Source organism: Mus caroli, unplaced genomic scaffold, assembly GCF_978045245.1.
Source record: "Mus caroli unplaced genomic scaffold, Mus_caroli_1 scaffold_4, whole genome shotgun sequence".
NCBI classification, from domain to species: domain Eukaryota; kingdom Metazoa; phylum Chordata; class Mammalia; order Rodentia; family Muridae; genus Mus; species Mus caroli.
In genome coordinates this window covers 31719070-31744768 of record NW_028227259.1, presented here as the reverse complement: position 1 = coordinate 31744768, position 25699 = coordinate 31719070, and the positions used below count along the sequence as shown (strand labels likewise).

Here is a 25699-nt window from a genome sequence, read left to right as displayed (position 1 = left end):
GTAGGAAACCCTAGCATTAGCTCATTTGCCTGATACCACTTGAATGCTTATGCTCCATATAGGTTGTAGTTTTAGCTATTTCAAGAGGCAACATATTGATAGATCTATTGAGGCCCCAATTTCATAAAGCTTAAACTATAGAGGTAGCAATACAGCTTCTCATAGCACCAACCTTATGATCCTGGTGTTTGAAAGGATGACCTTTGAAGAAGAAAGCACCAGGTTACAGTTCCACATGTATTTTATTTGTAACATGCACTCTGAGAATATAGCTGATTGAAATGCTGCCCTGGGATGAAAAGCTATGTCTCATTTCAACTAAAACACCAGATAATTTATGAATTTTAGTGTCATAGTATCAAACACATTAAAAATAGGCAGATGCATTAGAATTAAGAAACCCTCAATCACATGTTTAGTTGAAACATTTTTAGCTAGGATCTCAGATCAATTCCAGCTTGGCTATAACTAAGATGGCTGCAGTGTATCAGTGTTGGCATTTTGCTGTGTAGCTTCTGTTAAAAGTTATAAGTCAACCTGCCAGAGGCCAGAGAGAGGCCCTGTGTATCAGTTTGACCATAGACATAGTATAGTTTTCAAGAGTTATGTGAAACTCAAGAGTTGTGTTTATTTTTCAAATATTTTCTATTATCTTTTTGTATATTACTTAGGGACAATTCCCTGTATAGAAAAGATCCTTTTTAAATATATGTTCAAGTGGCCCAAGGTGTTAAGTCTGACTTTAACAACCAATTTCATTTCTAACAGTTTTCAGAGAACATCTGCTGCACAGTAGTAACAGTAGTGATGTTAACCAAGGCAGACTGTTTTGGGAGAGGTCTACAGATGACATTGTTGCAGTTTTATCAGTACTGTGTCATACCCAAATTTAAGAAGTGAACCTACTTAAGTCTTAAAAGTGTAGTTCCTGGGTCAACAATGTGTCTCAGTGGTAGAATGCTTGTCTACCATGTATAAGGTTCTGGCTTTGACCTCCAGCATTGCAGCCTATACAAGAAAGCTGTCCTGCTGCTAAGCATGTCTTTTCTGGTCACCCCATTCCTTAGCACTGCTCCTTTCTCACCTTTATTCTAATTTTTCTACAGGACTTCACAAACTTCACTTGTCAGATACCTCAAGGGATTCAGAAACTACAAAGCCTTCTGCAAATGGGCATCAGAAAGCACTGTGAGACCTGACTGCCTCCGTAGCACTCTACAGCAAGTCCGGACAACTGATTCATGACATTCCCATAGATACTGTTCCTTCTGATGGGTCTGGACCCAGCTGACCGTGCCCTTTCGCATAAGTACTTACAACTTAGCACTAGTCACCTGTGTCTCCTCTGAGGTTTCTGAGTGACCTGGTATGATAGCTTTTGGTTAAACCCTGAGTCTTAGAGACTGAGGAAAAGCTGTGTGTCTATAGCAGGAACTATCTGGATGGGAGGTGACGACTTGGACTTTCCTATGCTTTTGCTTTACACCATGAGAAGTTTGGTTCTGCAGGCAGAAGCCTGCCTCAAAGTCATCTGGTACCCCAAAGCATTTCCACAAGGTCCTGGAAACTGTTGTACAATAACAAACTACAGTTTTATTTAAAAAACCAAAAGCAGATTTTCTGATTCATCTTACAGAATCTTCATTAGACTTTGAGCCAGTGGAAAATACTAGATTCTTTAAACACCTGAGCCTTGGTGGGCAGCCCCAGGACTATTTTTTTGTGGTAAGCTGCAGTATGAAGCACATGTGATTGTAGATTTGGACAGTGTGTGTGTACCTGATAATACTTTTCACAGCACAGTGCCAGTGTTGTACACACCTTAGACTTTGCCTTATAGGCTGTATGTACATTCATTTTTTAAAACCTTTTTTTCAAAAACTACACTCTGTGCTTGTTGTATGTGTGTAACCCAAAGACAGAAATTGCTTTTTTCAGGCTTTGGTGACTCTCATATACACCACCTTAAGTCTCCACCTCAGGAAGGTTACCAGTGTGATACCCAGAACTTCAAGGTCAGGTTCTCCACAGAGGGCAGGTACAGTATAATATGAGCTCATAACTATTTAGTTGTTTAGTTTAATTGTTGGAATGGCTTCTCAACTCCTGAGTCTACTGATTTAAAAAAAAAAAAAAAGAAAGAAAGAAAAACTGAGCGCATGCTATTGTTGTTCCTAGGTAGCACACATTTCACAGAAATATAGTGATGCTCACATGCACTGTATGGATGATATAACAGGATTTGTGTTCAGAAAAAGAAGTAAAGCACTTTTTTTCTCAAATTGTTGAATTTAGTTATTTTGGAGAAATATATGAAAGGCTGTATCTGACTTTTTTTTTTTTTAACTTAGAAAACCAAGATTTAGCTCTATGTTTATAAGCCATTGAGTCCACATCTTTATTTACACCATGGCATCTCCTGATACTCCAGGTTAGTTTTAAGGAAACTTGGTGCTGTGGCTGTGAGTAGGTCAGTGCGTACCTCCAGTGAGTACTGATAGATTCCCGAGTGTGAGCTCCTGCATTAGCACAGTGTGAGTTGGCTATTTCTGATCTACCTGGTCATTCATGACAGGCTCTGAAGCAGAGCAAGTCAGGGAGAGGTCAGAGTTTTCTGCTCAGTCACCTCGGTGCACACCATTTGCCAACAACCAAACAGAGCTCTGCAAGGTAAGGTGTCTGAAAATTTTCATAAAATACTGAACTTCTCAATGTCTGTCTCTAATTTTATTAATGTGTGTCTATATGTGAGGGGGGAGGGAGGGAAAGAGAGACAGACGGGCAGATAGATAGAAACATGGGGGCAGGCATTAATGAGTAAAGATCTGAAGGACAGCTTTCAGTAGTCAGCTCTTTCCTTTCACATGTGTGATTCAGGGACCTTTATCTGCTGAGCAAGTCCTAAACTTCTGATTCATTTGGAGGTTCTTAATTTGAAGATGGGATCCAGGTTTGGACTGACTGGAGATATTTGGTGATGAGATGGAAGTGGGCTTTAAGGATTGTCTTACCTTGATTCTCGGGCCTTCTGTGGTTGATGCACTGCGTGGTCACTACCCTTTGAGGGTCACTGGTCACTCACCTGAGAGTTGCCTGGAGGGAGGGACTGGTTCCAGGTGCCATCACTTCACTGGGCATGTGCTGGAGGCTGGCTGATACAGAACTTCACGAATGGACAGCAGCATGCTGAGGCTTCACATTCCAAGTTCGTGAAGACAGTTATATGCAGGAGTCCTGCATTGCAGTGCTGTTTTACAGAGTGCAGAAAGCTCTGCAAACAAGAGCTCCCATTCATACTAGTCTTGGCACTCTATTTTTGACTAGATGAGGTTGCACCAGTGGCTCTGTTGAGTAGTCCTTTTGTTCTCTTACCTTGAATGTCCTCTTTAAAAGGGCATGAGACTGGGCATGGTAGTGTTTTCCTTATAGCACTCAAGTGGCAGAGGCAGAAGGATCCCTAAGAATTTGAACCAGACTAGGTTACATAGGGAGTTCCAGGCAAGCCAGTGCTACACAGTGAAACTGTCTCTCAAAAGCAAACATACAAACGAAAGCAAAATGAGGAAATGAGGGTTGGAGGTGGAATGGCTGGAGATGGCAGTTAAAGAGCACTAGCTTTGCTTTCAGAGGACTCAGATTTGGTTCTTAGCATCCCCATGGTGGTTCACAGTCATCAGTGACTCTAGTCCCAGGGGATTAAATACCCTTTTCAGACCTCCATGGGCACTGACTGTAGGCACATGGTGAAGGAAAAACACTTCTATACATAAAAATAATTACTACAATTTAAGCAAAAAGGGCACCAAACACTTTATAGATCTAGATGAGAGGCTATATCAAATTTTATACATTGTGACATTTTTTATAGATTTTCTAGCATATATTTTAGATCTATTTATCATCCATCCATCTTTCTTTCTTTCTTTCTTTCTTTCTTTCTTTCTTTCTTTCTTTCTTTCTTTCTTTCTTTCTTTCTTTCTTTTTTCCTTTCATCTATCTTATGTAAAATAAAGTCTGACCTAAATATGAGACCCTGTATGGTTGTTCATAAATATTCTGTTAGCTCCTTCAGTCACACCTGTTTGGGCTGGCTGGTGAATCAGAATGAACCCTGTTGGGTCTGCTTCTCACCACCTATGGGGCTGTGGGCATGGTGGCAGCAGCAGTTGTTGCCACTTCTGCTTTGGCCAAGCACAGTAGGTGATCCTGGTAGTCAGCAGCACAGATTCCCATTGATTCTAGTCTATGTATTTGCTTATGGTTGGTACAGTATTTAATGTATATAGGCAGAAGTATTGTAGGGTCTTTAAATATGTGAACATATGTAGCACTGCTTTTAAACTTAAACTGCTATGATATTTTTCATATGTCGAGACACACTGGTAAATTTCTGTTACATATTGTTTTCATGTGTCGAGACACACTGGTAAATTTCTGTTACATATTGTTTTCATGTGTCGAGACACACTGGTAAATTTCTGTTACATATTGTTTTCATGTGTCGAGACACACTGGTAAATTTCTGTTACATATTGTTTTCATGTGTCGAGACACACTGGTAAATTTCTGTTACATGTTGTTTTCATATGTCGAGACACACTGGTAAATTTCTGTTACATATTGTTTTCATGTGTCGAGACACACTGGTAAATTTCTGTTACATATTGTTTTCATGTGTCGAGACACACTGGTAAATTTCTGTTACATATTGTTTTCATGTGTCGAGACACACTGGTAAATTTCTGTTACATATTGTTTTCATGTGTCGAGACACACTGGTAAATTTCTGTTACATATTGTTTTCATGTGTCGAGACACACTGGTAAATTTCTGTTACATGTTGTTTTCAAGTTTTCTGTTAGTCTTGTTTCTATGAGGTACTTTTGTTGTAACTTAAAATTCTTAGAAATTAAAGTTCTGAGAAAAATCTTATACTTTGTTTATAAGTCCCTGCACATATATCTAGTCTTCAATTCTATCATGATGAACATTCAAGAGTATTGACAGGCTGCTTCTGGTTCAGTGTGAGAACACAGTGGTATTAGACAAAGAGAAAGGTATTTTAATTTGCTTTTGTAAGACTCCCGAAGCTGGGCATCAGTTCAAGTCGTTCTCTCGGGTCACTGGCCAGCACCCCAGTGACCCGAGAGAAAACCACACCTGATGTAAACTGCAAGAGGTTCTATTATCAGCTAGCTGAGAATGAACACTTTCTGCTGTGCAGGGCAGGGGATTTCGACCTGATCAGTGACAGTAGGGGGCTTTTTACAGCTGGCTGAGGAATTGGGAGGAGTTGGGAGGAACTGGGTGGAGTTCTTCTCTTCCAGGTGTCCTTGGTGAAATTTGCAAGGCAGAAGGAGTGGGCAGTGAGTTCTTTCTGAATTTTTCTCTCCGTGTCCTCTCGGCACAGGAAGCCAGGCAAGTGCCTGGCTGGGTCTTTTACAATTATCACATCTCTGGTTGTAAAGTATAGAAACAAAAAGGCTTTTTGCTGGCTATAGAAAACAAAGAGCTTCTTTCTGGCTGTGTTTTTAGAGATCAGGGAAAACAAGCTTGGGGAACATCCAGGGGCTTTACCTTCCAGGGAGAAATGCTCTAAGTCGGGGTCCCACACTTTCTGTTGTGAATTTATGATACCTTTGCAACCCAAAAGTAGTGTTAGTTGTTGATCACATGCATCTTACATTATTTAATGATTCAAGCTCATTAGACTTGTTTCTGTTTTCTTCCATAGAAGAACTGAACTTCATCCAGAGTTCTACAGTGTTGTTCACACTGGCTCATTTGCTGGAAGTGTGCACAGCCTGCGAGCACCAGTGGCCTCACACTTCAGTTCACAATAAGAAATGAATGTCCTCTGTAACTGAGTTTACATGCACACCAAAACACATATAAGAACTTAAAACAGGCTGGGCAGTGGTGGCGCACACCTTTAATCCCAGCACTTGGGAGGCAGAGGCAGGCAGATTTCTGAGTTCGAGGCCAGCCTGGTCTACAGAGTGAGTTCCTGGACAGCCAGGGCTACACAGAGAAATCCTTTCTCAAAACAAAACAAAACAAAAAACCAAAAGAACAAAAACAACAAAAAGAACTTAAAACAGTGGCATTATTTTTTTCTTGTGATCCATGTTAGGACTTTCTGATGTTTGTTTATTTATTTAGTTAGTTAGTTTTTTTCCAGACAGGGTTTCTCTGCCTTCAGACACACCAGAAGAGGGCATTGGATCCCGTTATAGATGGTTGTGAGCCACCATGTAGTCACTGGGAATTGAACTCAGGACCTTTGGAAGAACAGTCAGTGCTCTTAACCATTGAGCCATCTCTCCAGCCTTGTTTATTTTTTTAAATACCAGGCACAAACTAAGCTATTTCTGGACCTACTAGTACAAAATGGGAGGTACATTTCCATTTGAAAAACATAATGAATCTGGTTTAAAAGAACTAATACGCTTCTTGTTGTTAGTGTTGACTTGAATATTAATTGGGTAAATTTGTTGCCTCACAAGTTTTCTGAGTATTGTCTTTTTCCTCCCAAGAACTGTTGTGAAAAGTCCCGCTACAAACATGACACCTTGGCACCAAGGACATAGGTTCCTACAGCCTTATACCCAGAAACTTAAAGGACACAGGCCATGTTTCTGAGACCCCAGGTTGTCCCCATTGCTTACTGCTTGAAGAGTCTGGTCTTTCCTCTCTCACAGGCCTGCACTGGCTCAGGCTTCAGGGTGGGTCACTTTGTCTTATATGTCTTATTGTGACATGGGGCTGGTGTGCAAGAGCATGGGGACAGGAACTAAGTGTTCCTTCCTGACACATGGGCAGCTCAGAAGTGTCATAGGAGATGCATACCCCATTTCATGTCTTTGGAACACAGCCAAAACAACAACAAGGTGTTTGAGATTGCCCCATTCTTGAGTGAAGAGGTAGGTTAGGCCAGGTCATCTGGATTCCAGTGACTCCATTGGCTTGTTCAGAGTTCTCAGACAGCAGACAAATCTTGGAGGCCTACTTCTGTGTGTTGATGAGACTTGAGAGTGTGAGCAGCCACACTAGCTTGCCTATCCATGGAACATGGGGAACTTCCTTCTTTATTCTACATTTAATGCAGTCAGTACTTAATACCGATCAATAAGCAGATGTCTAAGACAATGTGATTCTAAAAGGAGACCAGTTTTATGGATGTATCTTGCAAGGACTGAGAGCTTAACAATATAGCATCTAGCTTAGAGTGTTATCCTTGCCGCATACTGCCTGAATACCTTGCTTACTCTCTTTCTCTATTCAAACCTATAATCTTATTTAGGATTCAGAAAGTTTGAAGTAGGTCCAGTTCTGGCTGTACTGCAGAGGACAAAATTCAGTAGCTGTGACCTGTGAAGTTGGTATCGGCCTTGGCCCAGGAGTTCCCAGGGCAAGACGATAAGCCTTGTGTAGGAACTAAAGGTAGTAAAAAGCCTATAACCAGTTTTCAAATTATTACCTATGTCCTGAGTGGTAAGGATAGCTAATAGAGGGTCATGTAACATTGCAGTTTTATAATGATGTGGCTGTCTCATGTACTTTGAAAGGAAAAAAAGAATCCTACAAAGCATAATAAGGCTGGACTCTACCCTAGCTTGTTATGGGTTTTTAAAGCTCTTACTGCTCTGAGAGCAGAAACCTCAGAGCACCTACTGTTGGCTCACATAAACCACTTTTGGGCCAAAATGCCCTGAAAAGGTGCTCCTTTGGCAGTGTCTTATTCAGTTCATGCGTTAGTAATGAGAGTGCCTAGGGATGGGTCAGGTCCTATATAGACCAGCAACCATAAAAATTTCTAAGTGTGGAAGAACTCATGTCTGTCTACAATGTGGGGAGAAAGACATAATTGCTACAACCTAGAGCATACAAGTTTTCTAAGTATGATTAAAGTAAAAAATGGGAGTGGGCAGTGAGAAGGAGGTTTAATCTTGCAAGGATGCTGAGACATCTAAGTTAAGGGGAGATCAGTTAATTACAGTAAAGATTGTGCTGAGGAAGAAGCCACAGTGAGAAGGATGTCACATTCTATGGCCTCTGAACCCTCTTACTGGCATGAGGTGTTCCAATCAGTGCTAATTTCCATGTGACAGCTGACTAAAGGCATGATGGAATGGTAAAAGTTTGCACTGTCCTCTCAGCTGAGTCTCCTGAATGGAAAAGTAGCTCTCTGAGATGTAGCCTGTCTCTACCTCTAAGTATTCTCCAAATTAGCCTCCAAATGTTTTAACAGTAAATCTAATCATTAAGAGAAATTTGAGCACAACATGTACATACTAATTCATAAATTATATATCAGTGCATACATTTTAAACCAACAAAAGAAAACTACTTTAAAAGGGTTTAAAAAAAAGAATTTTAAATACTTCTCACATTGTGTAGAGAGCAGCTCTGAACCCTGGAATACACCTTTGCTTGCTACCTGCATTCACATCCAGGCTGGGTATTGTCTTCCATTGGCACTGCCTCCCAGCATAGCCTCAACATGCTTTTCCTCCAAAAAAAGCAGATTCCCTGGTGAAGGCTGAGGCAAAGGAGACTTACATCTTTGAGACAGAAAGAGCCAGGGAGCTTGAGAGTGCTGTAGAATAGATGCCCCAGCCTCCATTAGCATACTGCTAATGCAGCTGAATGGGTTTTTATCTGTTCCAGTATGGAGGGGCCACCTGAGCAATGCTTCTCATTAGCTACTGAGTACAGCAGTCTTGGCCCCATCGGCACTCTCTGTTTCCAATGTGGAGTGTAAAGGGCTAGCAAAACTACTGTGTACTTACTACACACAGTTTTCTTTTTCCTGTTCTTAGTTCCTTTGCAATATAGTAAAGCAACAGTTGTTCATGGAGTACTTACACTATACTAGGCATTAGAGTTCAGAGGTGATTTTAAAGTATATGAAGAGATATAGTTGGTTATAAGCGACAGGGACTTGAGTACTTGTGGGGCCTGGCATTAGTGTGTGGCACTGGCACCAAAAACTTCAGGGATTTTCCGTTGGTCCATATATGAGATTTTCATTCTCTTATATGGACCATAGGAATCTGCAACACCACCATTAACATTTGATTTACCTAGTTACCATTTTGATTTACCTAGATGCTGAAGATCACTTTTTTCCAGTTAACATGTTAAAAGTACTTATCTATAATACACATCTATTATATAAAAATAAAAGATTCTTATGCATTGAATAAGTGTGTCAGTTTCTTGCTGTTGGTCAGACACTAGCTACATTTTAACTAACACTACTTCTCATTTAAATTCAACAAATGAACATGCTGTTTTTAATGCAATAAAGACCACAGTTAAATAGGTACTTATATTTCCTCTATATAATCACAAAGAACAGTCAGCAGTGTAGTCCTCTACCCCAAACCCATGCAGCTCATCCAAAGGCAGGATAGCCTTTACCCCTTTCTTGTTCTAGTCAGAGATTTAACTTCCTGGACACGAATTCAGCATTCAACAATTTTCTTTTGGTAGCAGGAGCGACAGAGAGGACAGACATGGAAAGGGACATTGTCTCCTAAAGAAAACTCCTCCAAAGCCAGGAGGCAGGCATTGTGGAACAGATGTGCACAGGACAGGAGGACTGTCTCTCTGGGACGCTGGCTGCTGGTCCCTATGGCTGCTTGCCGGCCATCGCCATGAAAGGAGAGTGGAGTCAGGCAGATGGAACATTCATAGATCTCATGGTGAGCAGCCTGCAGCACAAAGCAGACACAGCTTTGTTACAGGAGTGACACCCCCCCCCCCGTCACATTCCACAATAACTCAGACCTACAGTGAGAACTATAGCCCAAGACATGAATCCATGGAAAATCTTAAATGTCAATATGTGAGATGTAGATTATAATACCCAATTAAACAAACATACTTTAAAACTGCTGAACACTAATAATATAACATATATAATGCCTTTTAATTAAAAATGGAAAATTGGGCTAAGCATGGTGGCACACGTCTTTAATCCCAACATTCAGGAGGTAGAGGCAGGTGGATCTCGAGTTCAAGGCTGGTCTACAGAATGAGTTTCAGAACATCCAGGGCTACAGAAAAAACCAACAAAACAAAACCAAAAGTCAAAAATTGCAAAGCACTTGGCTGTTACTGTTAAAGTTTTAAAACCTTCCCAATTTTATGTTTTAAGTTGTTTTTTAGCCCCCAATTTAATATTTAAGTTTTCCTTCTATCTTGGCTTCGAGTTGCTGCAGAGTCCTGCTTTCCTTCATAGGCTCCTGCAGGTACAGGAGGAAGGCAGGAAGCATTAGGATTGGCCTTTTGGGTTTTCATTGTTCATAACACCCACCATTGAGCTAGAGCTTTAACATTTCTGAGTACAGCACTGAGCTAATAGCAAAGGCCTGGGTGTCCCCATCCAAGCAAAATCACCAAGGCTCCCAGACCTGCAACTGCAGTCCATTCTGCAGAGGGCACAAGCCTACCTGTGCTTGGATTTTCTCCCAGTCCTCCTCGGTGATTATCTGGCCACACCTTTCATCTAGCTGCTGAAGAATGCTACGATTTACCGCCAAGCAGACATCAATTTCTGAGAAGAGTTCATCTATGTTGGTGTTGTATGAGCACAGGATTCGGTGGCTGATTTCTGTGAACTGAGAGCAGAGCCATAGGCTGGAGCATCTGAATGAGGGCAGTCCTTCCTGAAGCAGGGACTTGATGTCCCTTCTCCAGCAGCTGTGATGTGACCATACGATAGATACTACAGCAGGAGTGCCCTCATCTCTGAAAACAGGGCTTCCCGAGAGGAAGCTACAACAGGGCAGGCCACGATGTCTGTCTGTCTTACCATCGTCCGCTATCTCCTTTTGTTACTGTTTTGGGGACTTTCCACTCTTCATCAGTAAGAGCCCAGTTCACTGTTGCTCAGCTGTTGACTCAGGCCTTTATTTCTGTTAGAAGTTGCCCATGTCACAGGAGACTTTATTAAATAAGTGGTTATTCTTTAATCTTGCTCATCTGCCTCTTGTTGGTCTAATTCACAGGATTCCAGCTCAAGAGTTTAGGGAGGTGTAAACAAGAAAAGATACTTTTTGCTTTGCTGCAGTTAGCACAGAATGCATCTGGGACTAAAGCTGACAGGAGGAGGGAACTTGAATCATAGTGGACTTAAACAGCACAGTGTATAGGTTCTTGGCACTGCTACCAGGCATGCGGGGACTACTGCTTTGCTCACCAGTCATTTTCCCTGTGGAGCTGTGGCTCCAGACTATATATGATCTTATGCAAGCAGAAAAGGAAACCCAGGCAAAGGAGGGTCACCTGTGACTTGTTTTCATTCAAGCTCTAAGGTCACAATTTGAAACACTCCTTGCCTAATGACTTTAAAAGTTTTCCTCCAAGCACAGATAATCAAGATGGGTAACTAAGATGCCCTTGGGACTTAGGTTAAATTCTATACTGGTAGTGTCAGTATAGAGGCAGCATATGCATGCCATCTGAAGTTTTAACCTTAAGTCTAGTGTCCTTTAAACTCAGGCTTTTATAAAGATGTGTGTGTACACACACACACACACACATATATACACATATATACATAAGATATATATATATATATATATATATATATAGAGAGAGAGAGAGAGAGAGAGAGATGTACACACACACACATGAAATTGATTTAGGAAAGCAGCTGGCCCTAGGACAAATGACTTGGGCACAGATCAGATGCTGGCTGGCTGTGGCAGAGCATGTAGTCATATCCTAACAGGAGCTGCTGGATCCACTGGACTCCAATACTTTGAGCACATTGGTGTGAACTAGTTGCATACACTTAGGAAGGTGGGGTCTGCTCACATGATAGAGCAGTTTCCCACCAGCTTTACCTGCCGCTATTAACTCTACATCAGCATGCCTGCTTCTTGATTCATCTGGATTCATCTGCTGTGATTCTTTGATCTCTCTGAGTTGTGCCCTCTCCAGCTGCAAAGGCTTGACACTGTGCCTGTCCTTCCCTCAAGATGCTGTCACCGTATTTTAAGAGTTAAGTCTTATAAGTACTATATTGTTTAGTAGAAATATAACATGCCTTAAACTTTAGTGGGGTTTGCATTTAGATAGTAAGGAGGCATGGTGGTACACACCTATAATCCCAGCATTCAGAGGACTTGAGGCAAGGGATCAAAGTTTGAGGCTAGCCTGAGCTACATGGAACCCTGTCTCAAAGTGATTTTTTTTTTGTTACTGTTTTGTTTACAATGTTGAATAGGTTTTAAGTTTTCTGCCCTAATTCCTTTTTGGTAAGCTTTCATGACTTTTAATTAGAACATTTATTTAAAGTGTACGTTATTGGTCTGGTGCTTAAATATCATCGTAATTGTGGTCTTAGTTACTTACAACATAATTGTAGGGAATTCTTCACAATTACCTCTGGACAGAAGTTCAAATATAAACTTATGACGTAACAGGACGGTACCATTTCACACAGCATCTTGTAATCAGTATGTTGAGAAAATGAAATTTCACAGTATTTACTATTATATCAGTCAGTATTCATGGAAGGTGGGCATGACAGGCACACAAAAGCACTCTCTAATCATACATGAGTCTCGTATTTCACAGACACTTTGCCAGATCAGCTCACCCAGCCTCCTTGTTTGTTCTTAGTGTTGCCTTCCTGGACCCATCTTTTCCAGATAGAGAGAAAATCCTGTGACCAGGTTCTTCTGGCCAGGTATTCGCATGTGACACCCACTCTCTTCATTTGCTGCCCAGCTTAAGATACACACAGAAGGGAGCTAGCCAAGGATGCTCCATAGGGAGGAGATCACATTTTCATATTGGGTGTCCAGCTTAGGTGTGAGGCCCTAGACCCTGGACACCATGGCTCTGTATTACCAGCTTCCAGCCCTGTGCTCTGCTTTAGCTCCAGTTTGAGTTTTTAGGAACAAGTACACAGCAGAAATGCTCAGGCGGGTGGTAATAGTGCAGCCATGGTTTGCTAGGTCCAGAAGCCAGTCTTTCACATGGGCTGGGGAAGAGAATCATTCCCTGATTTCAATTAGGCTATAAAGATTTAGTTTCTCTGAGCAAGCAGATAAAGATTTGCTGTTAAGGGAATCATATGAGAAAAGACTGGGAAAGAATTGCAAAGCAGCACATGGCATACTTTTACAAGCCTTTTGCTATACTACAATTGCTTTGAGGACTTTCTGAAAGATCCAGGGGTTACTTACACTATGCCACTATGTAACAAAATGCAGTTAGAGCTATATGTGCAATGCTAAGATTTTTAGTAATCATGTTGAAAAGGCTTCTAAATTTAATTTTCCCCTCCCAATATGCCCAAAATACCATTTCACCATTTTCATGTGAATGATACCCAGATCAAGTCAGATCTGTCTTGTGTCTAGGACTCAAAGCCAAGTGGCTTGTGGTCATCTGTATAAGGACTCTGATGCCTAGGAAAGACAAGCAATTTAGTAGATGAGGAGGCCATTAAAGAGTAGTGGCTAGTGTCATTTGAGGTGGGAGAGGGAGCTCCTTCAAGGCCATCATCCACAGATCTTTTCTGAAAATCTAGGGCCTTAATGGCAGTACACTGAACTAGCATAGCTGAGGCCCTGGGCTCTGTTAGACTATAGGAGACTCATGTTAGAGGGGTGCAGCACTGACAGGTGACCATTACATGGTCATCTGCTGGCAGCTGGTATATCACCTACCAACTCCATTTCTCATTCACTGGTGGGCCTGGAGCCCACAGGTTCATTGGTTGCTTGCAGGTCAGAGCACCTTCTCTGCCTCTGAATAAGACCCAGAATGTGCTGCACACAGGTGTTCACAAGCTGTATTACAACTGACCAGCCCATTTGTGTAATTACCAAGACCTGTTCAGCTGTGTCTAGCCTGTAGTCTCTTTTCTTTTTGTCCTGCCACTTTACATCATGGCGTGAGTATGGAGATAAGAAGACAGTTACTGGGAGTCAGTTCTGTTCTACCATGCAGGTCCTGGGGGTACTCCAGTCATCAGGCTCTACAAAGTGCCTTTGCCTGCGAAGCCATCTCAATGTCCTCTCATTAAAAACAAAACAAACCCCGAGTTCTCCATTAAAATTTTCTATTTTCTTGCAAAACTTCTATAAGGCAAAAGACACTGTCAATAAGACAAAAAGGCCACCAACAGATTGGGAAAGGATCTTTAACAATCCTAAATCAGGTAGGGGACTAATATCCAATATATATATATATATATATATATATATATATATATATATATATATAGAGAGAGAGAGAGAGAGAGAGAGAGAGAGAACTCAAGAAGATGGACTCCAGAAAATCAAATAACCCTATTAAAATAAGAAGTACAGAGCTAAACAAAGAATTCTCAACTGAGGAATACCGAATGGCTGAGAAGCACCTGAAAAAATGTTCAACATCCTTAATCATCAGGGAAATGCAAATCAAAACAACCCTGAGATTCTACCTCACACCAGTCAGAATGGCTAAGATCAAAAATTCAGGTGACAGCAGTTGCTGGCAAGGATGTGGAGAAAGAGGGACACTTCTCCATTGCTGATGGGATTGCAAGCTGGTACAACCACTCTGGAAATCAGTCTGGCGGTTCCTCAGAAAATTAGACATAGTACTACCTGAAGATCCAGCAATTCCTCTCCTGGGCATATACCCAGAAGATGTTCCAACTTATAATATGGACATATGTTCCACTATGTTCATAGCAGCCTTATTTATAATAGCCAGAAGCTGGAAAGAACCCAGATGTCCCTCAACAGAGGAATGGAACAGAGGAATGATACATTTTCACAATGGAGTACTACTAAGCAATTAAAAACAATGAATTCATGAAATTCTTAGGCAAATGGATATATCTGGAGGATATCGTGAGTGAGGTAACCCAATCACAAAAGAACACACATGATATGCACTCATTGATAAGCGGATATTAGCCCAGAAACTTAGAATATCCAAGATACAATTTGCAACACACATGAAACTCAAGAAGAAGGAAGACCAAAGTGTGGATACTTTGTTCCTTCTTAGAATGGGGAACAAAATACCTATGGAAGGAGTTACAGAGACAAAGTTTGGAGCTGAGACGGAAGGAAAGACCACCCAGAGACTGCCCCACCCATCCCATATACAACCACCAAACGCAGACACTATTGCATATGCCAGCAAGATTTTGCTGACAGGACCCTGATATAGCTCTCTCTTGTGAGGCTATGCCAAATGCCTGGCAAATACAGAAGTGGATGCTCACAGTCAGCTATTGGATGGAACACAGGGCCCCTAATGAAGGAGCTAGAGAAAGTACCCAAGGAGCTGAAGGGGTCTGCAACCCTATAGGAGGAACAACAATACGAATTAACCAGTACCCCCAGAGCTCGTGTCTCTAGCTGCATATGTAGCAGAGGATGGCCTAGTCAGCCATCAGTAGGAGGAGAGGCCCTTGGTCTTGCAAAGATCATATGCCCCAGTACAGGGGAATGCCAGGGCCAAGAAGCAGGAGTGGGTGGATTGGGGAGCAGGGTGGGGGGGGGGAGGGTATAGGGGACTTTCAGGATAGCATATGAAATGTAAATGAAGAAAATATCTAATAAAAATGCCTTATGAAAGTTCCTATTTTTAAGCTTTGCTTTCTGTCACCTTAGAGGTGAAATTTTTTCTTTTTCTTTTTTTTTCCTGAAATTTAAAGAAAAAATTTATTGAAGATCTGAAAAACAACTCCTAAAAGATTGACTTTCCCATAAAACTGTAGCTATACGATGCATTGCATCTATCAAGTTAAAACATGCATTGGACACAAATACAAAACCCCAGGAAAACAATCCACCATTCTTTAACAAAGATATAAGATGCCCAGATAACATGCAAAAATAAGATGCCCAAGGAAGGACATGGATGACTTGCAAAGGATGGGCTCCTCAAGCACTGTTTAAAAGGGGGGAGGGGCACAGATGGATGAGTGTTCAGTTATATTCACTGAAGTGGACCTTTGGCACTAGGAATCAAGAGCATTTTGTCAGAGAGCATTAACACAAATTATAAAAGTGCGGAGTGTCAAAGGAACAGAACCACCAGCATTCAAAAGCAGCTTTGTCAACTAGGCAAACACTCTACAGCATGTCTCTGTTGTCCATCACTGATACACTGGTAGAAACTTTGAAATGAAAAAAAAAAAAAAAAAAAAAGAAAAGAAAAAAGAAGCAGTTACTCCTTTTATTTTCTCTTTAAAATCAAACAGAAGACAAACACCAACTCTATTATACACCAGTGGTCTTCAAAGTCCATCATTTGTACAAGAGAAGGACTAGGAACCAGGCTCTTTACAGAGATCCAAGCACGAGAGAGAGCACACCCCTCTCATGGCTTTCCGATGGTACTCAGGAGGAGCCATTTCATAATCACTGGCACGGAACACAGTTGCAGAATTCTTCGCCAGGTACTTGAGAGAATCATGTAGATAGTTCAGTAATAAAGGAAGGCTTTCTCATCTACAGGTGTGTAGGCCAACATCGCTCCAATTCGCACAAATAATCTCAGTAAATGTGGCGCTCCATACTCCTGGGACACGGGTGCATCTGGGTGATTGGTGAGAATTTCAGCATACTGTGGGCTCTCAAAATTGTAGAGTAGCTGAGTGCCCATCACTACACTGAAGTACTCCTTTATTCCTGCCGCAGCCTCATGAACAGCGTACTCCTTATCATCTGTGAACCCACACTCTTCTTGGCAGGAAGATAAAATGCTGCTTTTGTCTGGTTATCAAGCCCCAGTCATCCGCAGGCCACGGTTTCAGCTCTTCAGGAATCTTCACTTTAACTTCAGCTCTGCTCATGAATGTTTCTTCATTTTCATAGAAATGGTAGGATCTACCCAGGCTCTCTCCTTCCTAGGTGGCTGAGGTGTCTCACTGGCACTGCCACCGACTCCATTTCCAGGTGTTTTCTGCTTGTTCTTTTTTGTTTTCACTTCAACATTTTTCTGTTGCAGACAAGATGTCTTCTTTCCTGGAGCAGCCCCTATCGTCTTTTGAAGTTCTTGTTGTTTCTGCAAATTGGCGTCCATGTATTTGAGTACTCTGCTTTCTGGCACCCATTCATCCCAATTTTTATTCCAACCATTGTAATGGATAAAGTACTTCACTTGTTTGTCCTTTACACACTTTGCTTCATAAGAAGAAGAGGCCCACGAAAGCACAGCACTCACTCACCCTCCTGGAATTTAGGCTTCAGGTCCTGCATGGGTGCCATTTATAAGTGATTCATTGCCTCCTCCTCCCATTATCCCTGACTACCATCCCCTACTTTCTACCCCACCCAAATTTAATTCTATTCTTTTAGCTCTCACCCTATAGATGCATGCTTAAGTTATCACAGCCCAAAGTCAGGCAGCATCTTCATCCTCTGAGCCAACATGAGGATCTTTGCATGCTTGCACTCAACTAGCCTCTTCTGGCCCAGGTTTTCAAACACTAGAGTTCTCTGTCTTAACTTGTTAGGGGCACACCGTTATTCCTGTTTTGGCAGATTCAATGCCTATGAGACAACCTCCTCACACTTTCTTTACCACTTACACCACAGACTTCCCATTTGGGCTACTTTATTTCTTTAGGATAAAAGCTTCAGTGTTCCTCTCAAGAAGGCCTTGAGAGTCAGTAATAACATTGTCCACCTGAACTCATGTCTCTCTTGGCCTCGGTTTTTTTTTTTTTCCTTCATATTTTTATTTCAAACAGCCAGGAAAAACTCAGGGTATGGCTTAGTAATTATACAGCTGCATAGTATATCTGAAAGTATTGATTTGCAAAATAAACAACATTTACAATATTCATCTTAGATATAGCTGAGCACACAATTATTTAAAGATACATGTTTAAAGATACATGAGAATCCACTGTGTGAGGGAGTTCTTGAGCTTGTTTATTATACAAAAAAGATACATGGCTCAGGAAATCTACAGCCTTTTCCTTATGGGAAATTACACAGATCACCAATAATATACAATTGCAATTTGTGAGACACGAACACTGTACAGTAACAATAGATGTTATGGGCATTTGAAACTTTCAGAGGATTTCATCCTGAGGAGGTGATGCACAGGTAATACACTGAAGGATACTGCTGCAAACTTAAAGGTCAATTTTAGAAGAGATCAGGGAGAGGATGAAGCCAAAGATAGTGAATTCTAAACACAAGAACCAACAAAGATATGGTGGCATGGAATTCTAAGGAAGTTAATTAAGGATGGTGAAAGTGGATGCAGAAGAACCTGTGACATTGAAAAATGGAGAATACCTAGGGCTGAAGTCACAGGACAGAGCAGACCAAGTACTGCAAGCCACAGTAAGGATTTTGATGTTCCATATTGAAGGCCCTAACTAACTAGACTTATGCAGAGGTGTTATTTGCATTTTGTTTTATTTCTTCATGCTTTGAGAGTTTTCTCCTTTTATCTCTTTTTGAGATTATATAAGTACAACATTTCTCCCTTCCCTTTCCTCCCACTAAATAATCCCTTATACCTCTCTCTACTCTCTGTCAAATTCATTACCTACCTCCTTATTCACTAATTTTTGCACTTGGCCTCTGTTCTTACACATGCTTTTCATTTGGTTCACACAGAATTCTAGGCTATCCCCCCACCCCCACCCCAATGCCCAGTCTTCTGGCTTCTGCTAAACCTCTGAGACATCTATCTGTGTGGTGCAGTTGGTCTTCCTTTCAGTACCTTGAAATTCTCAGCCTGAGGTCATCCACAACATTTACTAAGTGGAACACTGACTCTCCTTATGTCATATTGAGGGCCTTTGATGAGATGACTCAAGTTTAGCTTCAGATCTGGAAAATCCTTTTCCTTTGCTGCGTCAAGCTGTTTCTTCTGTCCTTTGTATTCATTCACTTTTCCTTCTCAGTTCTAATAAGATGATGGAGACTGCCAACACCATCTCCATTTGTGATTTCTGTGAGACACTCCTACTGAGAAGGTGAAGGTGACCAGGGTAGCTGGGGCCCTTTCCCAGGAGAAGGTGGTCACCATTGATCCCAGTGCTATGTAGAAATTCTATCCCGGAGAGAAGCTAATCAAGACTCAGGAAGTCCCTAAAATTGAGCACTTGCCAAGGCCCCTTCCACAAAGATTATCTAAACATTAAAGACTGCTGAGACCTGTGATTCACTAAACTACCTTCATGCTGTATATGCCTTTGAGTCATCCATCCTCTTTTTAATAAGCTCGATAAACTCATTGTTCACCAAGTTGGTACTGTGACTTTGTTGTTGGTTTCCTTTCTGGGGTACATGTGTTCTCAGGAGCAGTGTCACACAAGACTCAACCTATGTGGCAGCGCAGAGCAAGACTTGATAAAAGATAGAATACTGGAATTGCAGTATAGCTAAGCAGGCAGCTCCTTTAGCGCTGCAGCTGTTCTGCTGAGAAGTGATGGGCATGTGTGTAGAGCAAGAAAGTATTAACTCTGTGCATCCACATGTGAATTTAGGCATCAAATCACTACTTAAACAGACAGCATACAGTTAAAGGTAAGTGATAAGCTCATGCTAATAACTTATAAAGTTACGCTAAACATTAATTCACAACAACTTAAAAGGCCAGAGAAAAGGGAAAAATTTGTATTTAAAAATTTGTGTTTTCATTTCATGGCTGAGTCCTGTCATCTGGAATATAGTATTCATATCCCTTTCATTTCATGGCTGGGTCCTGTCATCTGGAATACAGTATTCATATCCCTCACATAATTGTCATTAGCTGCAGCTGTTCCCATCTCATAGCTCCAAGATCTCTTAATGATAAGCACACTACCCTCTCCTCTGGGAGGCTCTCTTGATATGTCCACGCTGGGAACCAAGGGGCCTCCCACACCCACACCTGGTCATTCCCTTCTGGGAGCATGAGACATAAGAGGGCATCCCAGACATGGTGTTCTCTCACATTTCTACTAGCTGTCTGCTGAACCTTACTCTTCTCTGTCCTTTCCTTCTGTACCTTGCAGCTTATTGTAGTACTATTTGCTCCTTAGTTCAGGACAGGAAGCACTTCACTTTGAGATCTCACAGGCACCCCAAGCAGCAAGCCTAAGGGTCCTCCCCCAATCCAAAACAGAGCTAAGTTTGGATATGTGAGCCCAAATCATACGACCACAACTGTAGGCCTCTTTCCTCAAGATCAAATCCTGTGGTCTGTCCCTGAGTACTTCCCTGGTTGGCACTGCCTATGTATTATGGCTGTTACCCTCCAGTGGCCTCTTAGGCCAGCTCCAAGCCTAATCCACTATAAGGCTGCCTACCAACCAGCGAAACACTGGACCCTGCCATCCTGTAGATGGCCCAAGGCAGCTTGCATGCCAGGCCTCTCAAGACATCGTTCTAGGGATGGCAGGGGTCCAATTGGCTTTGTTTCTGTTCACATTCATATTCCCATATTCCCATATTCTGAATAAGCCATTTTCTGTTCCCTCTCTTTCTCCTTGTCTGCTCTCATGGCATGTATTATTTCTTGAAATTTAATATTTTTGTTTTGTTTTATTGAGTCAGCATATCAATTTGTAGCTCTGGCTGGCCTGGAATTCAGGGAGGAACTTACTGTCCGACAGAGTAGTGTCACCTCTTATACTTCCAGCTCACACTTCTTTTTAACTTTTTAATTTTATAAACCTTATTATTTTAAAGTGTATACTTTAGTAGTTTGAAAGAAATTGTTTTTAAACAAAAAATAACTTCTTTCATATGAGATGATGGTTAAAGGCATTTTATTCAACCTAAACTAAATTTCATTTTATCACTTACAAGCCTTGCCAGATGAAGTAGAAAAGGGCTTGCACCATTTGTGTGGGGCTGGTTATTAAAACAGCCTAGGGACTAAGCTAGTATTTAACAGTCAGTGTACCACCATGAGGATCAAAGACCACAAACACTGTTCTTTTAATGAGGAGCTCCTAAAGTAGTAGGAACAGCACTGACAGTGCTGGTGTCCTGGAACCTGCAGGCTCCTGGGGGATGAGGAGAGGGCAAACTGGACTGTGTTTTAGAACTTAGGTGGCCAGAGCTGGGACTGCACTGGCTTTTCCTAGTCTGTGTCATCTGTCACTACTGACTTCAGGAAAAGATGTCTTGAAGGAACCCTGTGGTCTGGCCTACGTGTTTGCTTAGTTTTGTGAATAGCTGCTGCTTTTTTTCTCTTCCTGCACTTTATGTGTTGCTGTGCTCAGAGCTGAAAGTGCCCTCTCCTCTGCTCTCCCATTGGACTTCTGGGCCCCTTGAGGGCCACTGTTATCTATTTTGTGTACATTTCTTATTTCCTCAGATGAGTAACACAGACCTAAGGAAACACTTGATCTATCTCTGTAAAGTTCTTCATACTAAAAAAAGTTGACTTCAGGTTTGCAAAAGATTAGAAATGAGATGCCACGGGGAGGGGGTAGGTGGGTGGGTGAGGACCCTCATAGTAGTAGGGGGAGGGGGTTGGGGACATCCTGAGGGGAAACTGAGAAAGGGATAACATCTGAAATGTAGACAAATAAAATATCCAATAAAAAATTAGAAAAAAAAAAGGAAATGAGATGCCCTAAATGTACATCTTTGGAAGCAGCACAATACAAATTCCTACTTGGAGGAGAGAAAAGGGGGAAAAGAACGGTGCTTCTCTAGATTTTGAAGTGATTTCTGGTGGCAAAATTCAACAAAACACCAATGTTGAGCTGAAAAGCACAACACTGATGTAAACTTGTCACCACCCTGAAGTCTCTCAGGGTGTTTCTGAAGGGGCAGAAAGGACTGCTCTTGCTCTCTAGAGTCTGATTGCTCAGCTCAGCAACAGGAACCTCTGCACGGCTAGAGCTGATGCGTGAAAAAGTCAAGTCAACATACATTTACTGAGTGCTCACTATAATCAATCCAAAGCAACTACTAAATATTTCTGAAATATCAAATTCTTATTTCCTCACTTATGTTCATTAATAACCTTATACTTCAAAGGGCAAGGATAATAAGAAAAACATGTCAGCTTAGTTCTAGTTTTTAAACATTAATGCTTAATATTATGAATTTCAGATAAAACAATTTCAATTTAGAAATATGAATACCTTAACATTTTTTTCCTTTTAAATCTCCTATTTTGGATAGTTGATAAATTTAATAACCAGGAGTCCAGGTACTTGATATGTAAAGCAATTAGTGGTCATTTGAAAACAGTACACTGGCTAAATGTTAAAAAAAATACCAACAAAAGCATTTAGGTGAACTCTGTCTGCTCAGGAGAGTCCTAAGTGATCCATCTAATGTCAGCAAATTGCTTACTAATGTGTTGACTTAGGGCCACCCTCAAAAGCAAAATGAAAAGCCTGGAATTTATAGCATCTCAATGCATCAGCTGATAAGCTTTTACTGGTTTAATATCCTTCCAGGCTTGCAGCTTGGAGCCACTTCAAGTTAGCAACAGAATGTTTGCCATCTCTATGTGATAAAGGAAGTCAAAGGGATGAACAAACTTCAGGACCATTATGCTGTTTGGTGAGATGGAAATGAAAAAGCTAGAGAAGTCACGGGTTGGGGGTGTGTGAGAGCTGGGCCTTCAAGTCCGGCATCTGACGGATTGTTAGCCTCACCCCTCAAACAATGGTCTGGACTTTAGCTGGAGCAGAGATAACATAGTGCATTTGGAAAGTTTTAATTGCAGCAATAAAAGACTATGCCTCAATTATAGGACAGATGCTAGCAAAGTTTCCAGATAAGGATCAAAGGCATCTAAGGAGTGGCCACTGCACTTTGGGCCACACTAGGCTTTCTGTACACACTGCTGGGGAATTAGCACATCAGCTTTCCGACCTTTCTAGGTCCTTTGATCTGCGTTCCCAAGCAAGTAAGTGTATCAAGACTACTGTATCAGCCAGACAGGTCCAACACTCCCTTGCTGAATTTTAATCCTGACACTCACCAGTACAAAACCTAACACCTGACCTTTGCAGTTCTCACCACAAAAGTTCAGTGTGCTTAAAAGAACCTGTTTTGTCACACTACACCACTTTGCTCTGCTTCTGTTTTGCTAGCAGCATGCCTACGATATTTTAAATCCAGACCACCTTGGAAAGAGAACGTCTTAGTGTATGAGAACATTGTGTTTGTAGAATTTAGATGGATAAAACCCAAAGAAAAGAGCTTCATTAACTTTCCAAGGAAAAGAAGGGGAAAATGTAGAACCACAATTTGTGTTTTAGCAAGATAGATTATAAAATCAGAATGATCTGAGCTAACCTGACCCAGAGTACTGAAAACATATTCATCTCAGCATACGGAGCATTCAAGGACAAAGCTCCCAAGTGCATTATGACCCCTTTCTTTTCTGTTCATTAGACTTCTTTTTTTCTGATGGGACTTTAGTTGGATCTAGAGTGCTTGTTCTCCAGCAGATCAGAGGCTTCAGCTACATGTCCGCTCAGGTGGTAGAGTATCTGATGAGGTCAGCTTTGTAAGGCAAAGCTGCAGCTCAGCAGTCAGACTGGTGCTGCAAAGCTTTTGTTTTTAATTGCTATTACATGATACTAACATAAATGGTATTTTGTTTTTCAAATGTCTTTAATTCTGGTTTCCACTGAGGCACAGATCACAGTGGCTGCTCAGAAAGGGACCAGATGCCACTTCCACTTTACTGACTCACTGGAGCACTATCTACCCATCTCTGACAGCCTTTCTTTCTTTTTTTTTTTTTCCTTTTTTTCTTTTTTCTTTCTTTCTTTCTAATGTAAAAGTGAATTTTACTCTTTGTTCATGGTGAGAAGGGAGATATATCTTAAATATATGGTAATTTCCAGATTAAAAGAATTGTGACCATCTGCAGATGGTCAATTTGCTACCTCCACATTGTTACTCACTATGACCTATTTACTAAACTCTCCGGTTTCTGCCTCAAACCTTCAATCAGATCTCAAAACTTAAATTACTAATCTTAAGTCTGTGTAGTTAAGTTGGGCCAGCAGACATGGGAAAAAACATAGGGCCTCCTATCTTCCTAGAACAACTTGGTATTTCTGGAATGCTGCTAACTGTATCACAAAGCTAGTCTCTCACCCAAAGAAGCTTGCTAAAGGCATTGTTCACTGTGGCTCTGGAATTTGTTCTCAATGTAGTTCTAGGAAACCTCTAGGCACACTGGATTACCTCAAACTGGACTTGAATTTTAGCAAACAGTTTTGTTTTTGAAGACCATCATAGGTTCAAGCTGCAGGGCCAACTTAAAAAAAAACAAACCAAACTTTGATTTAGCTTGGGCTAAATCAAAGAAAGTGAAAATAAGTTTACAAAGACAGTTTCTTTTGTTAAAAGGAGTGCCCTGAAACCTTAACTAGGTAAACACATCTGAACAAGATGGCTTCTGTTTTTCATTAACACAGAAATAGACAGGCAGAAAGTAACTATTTCTCATCCTACAGGTAGGAGCTACACTTTATAATCTGCTGTGATTGGCTAATTGGCTTGAGAGAGATGGGAGTTCTGGGAATAAGGGCCTTTGTTGGGCTAACTACCTTTGATTAAAAAAAAAATGTTTCTCACATATTAAGGAGCCAGGGCCAGCAGTTACATTTTTATTTTAGGTATACTAACATCCAGTTCCTAAAGCACCTTTATTTACCACCTCATGTTAGGGCGTTTGGGGGCAAGAGGATGGCTCAGTGCATGAAGAGCACTTGCTGCTCCAACATGAGGGCCTGGTCTCAATCCCCAACACCAGAGTAAAAAGCTAGACATGGATGCCTATGCTTGCAACTCCAAGAGACAGGTTGATTCCTGGGCCTTGCTGACCAATTAGTCTAGCAACCCACACACTCAAGGAGAGAAGGTAGAGACCAGTATAACAGGGTATGCTTCTGGCTAAGCACATAGACACACAGACAGACACACACACACCATTTATACACATGCACATTCCTGAACAAACACACCACAAAGTCATATGCACACTTTTTTAGCCTTTATAAATTGAAAACATTAAACATTTTTTAAAATTAGATTTTTTAATTTACATTTCAAATATTATCCCCTTCCTGGTTTCCCCTCCGAAAAACTCCCTCTCCCCTCTCCCTGCTCACCAATCCACCCACTCCCACTTCCTGACCTTGGCATTCCCCTACACCGGGGCATTGAGCTTTCACAGGACCAAGGGCCTCTCTCCTCCCATTGATGACCAACAAGGCCATCCTCCACTACATACACAACTGGAGCCATGAGTCCCACCATGTGTACTCTTTGGTTGGTGATTTAGCCCCTGGGAGCTCTGTGGGTACTGGTTAGTTCATATTGTTGTTCCTCTTATGGGACTGCAAACTTGTTGTTGTTTTTACTGAAACCATTTTTCTTGTAAAATATAAAATTGTTTCTATTATCATAAACCTATATTGAACTTACTAAGGCAGTGTGCAGTGCCTCAGGCTGACTAAGTCTTGCACATGTACTATCTTTCTGTAACACTTGTTACTCTGTTGTCCTATTCTCACTGTGAATTATTAATTTCACTTCTATGATGAAAACATTTTAAAAATATAAGAAAATGGTTGGAACTCCTAAACATTTATATATGTCTGTGAGCTAATATTCTTTCACTAAACTTATAGTTTTACTAGCAATAAAGATGGCTGCTTTGCTGTGCCCAGAACAATCAAGTTTCCTTCCTGCTGATCTTGGGAGGCACCCAAAGGTACTGT

At 41.3% G+C, this 25699-nt stretch overlaps 2 protein-coding genes and 1 pseudogene across 9 annotated transcripts in view; 1 reads left to right on the top strand and 2 right to left on the bottom strand.

Annotated features, from left to right (window-relative positions):
* The window catches only part of Lmbr1 (limb development membrane protein 1), a 145913-nt gene extending 143631 nt beyond the window's left edge, over positions 1-2282 (top strand). For all 5 annotated transcript variants that reach the window (XM_021162298.3, XM_085836554.1, XM_021162300.3 and 2 more), the window contains one exon: positions 1107-2282. In XM_021162298.3, coding sequence (XP_021017957.1) covers positions 1107-1192 — 86 coding nt within the window. In that variant the 3' untranslated portion in view covers positions 1193-2282. The remainder of the gene's footprint in view (positions 1-1106) is intronic.
* A 7000-nt stretch (positions 2283-9282) lies between these two features.
* Positions 9283-25699, bottom strand: part of Rnf32 (ring finger protein 32) — a 30165-nt gene continuing 13748 nt past the window's right edge. For 2 of the 4 annotated variants that reach the window (XM_029477886.2, XM_085836558.1), the window contains exons 8-9: positions 10461-10628; positions 9283-9719 (exon numbers count right to left, since the gene is read on the bottom strand). In XM_029477886.2, the coding sequence (XP_029333746.1) occupies positions 9471-9719; positions 10461-10628 (417 nt within the window). In that variant the 3' untranslated portion in view covers positions 9283-9470. The remainder of the gene's footprint in view (positions 9720-10460; positions 10629-25699) is intronic. The other 2 variants (XM_085836557.1, XM_021162609.2) reach the window with 1 other exon arrangement.
* LOC110294076 (mortality factor 4-like protein 1 pseudogene) lies at positions 16271-17089 on the bottom strand (annotated as a pseudogene).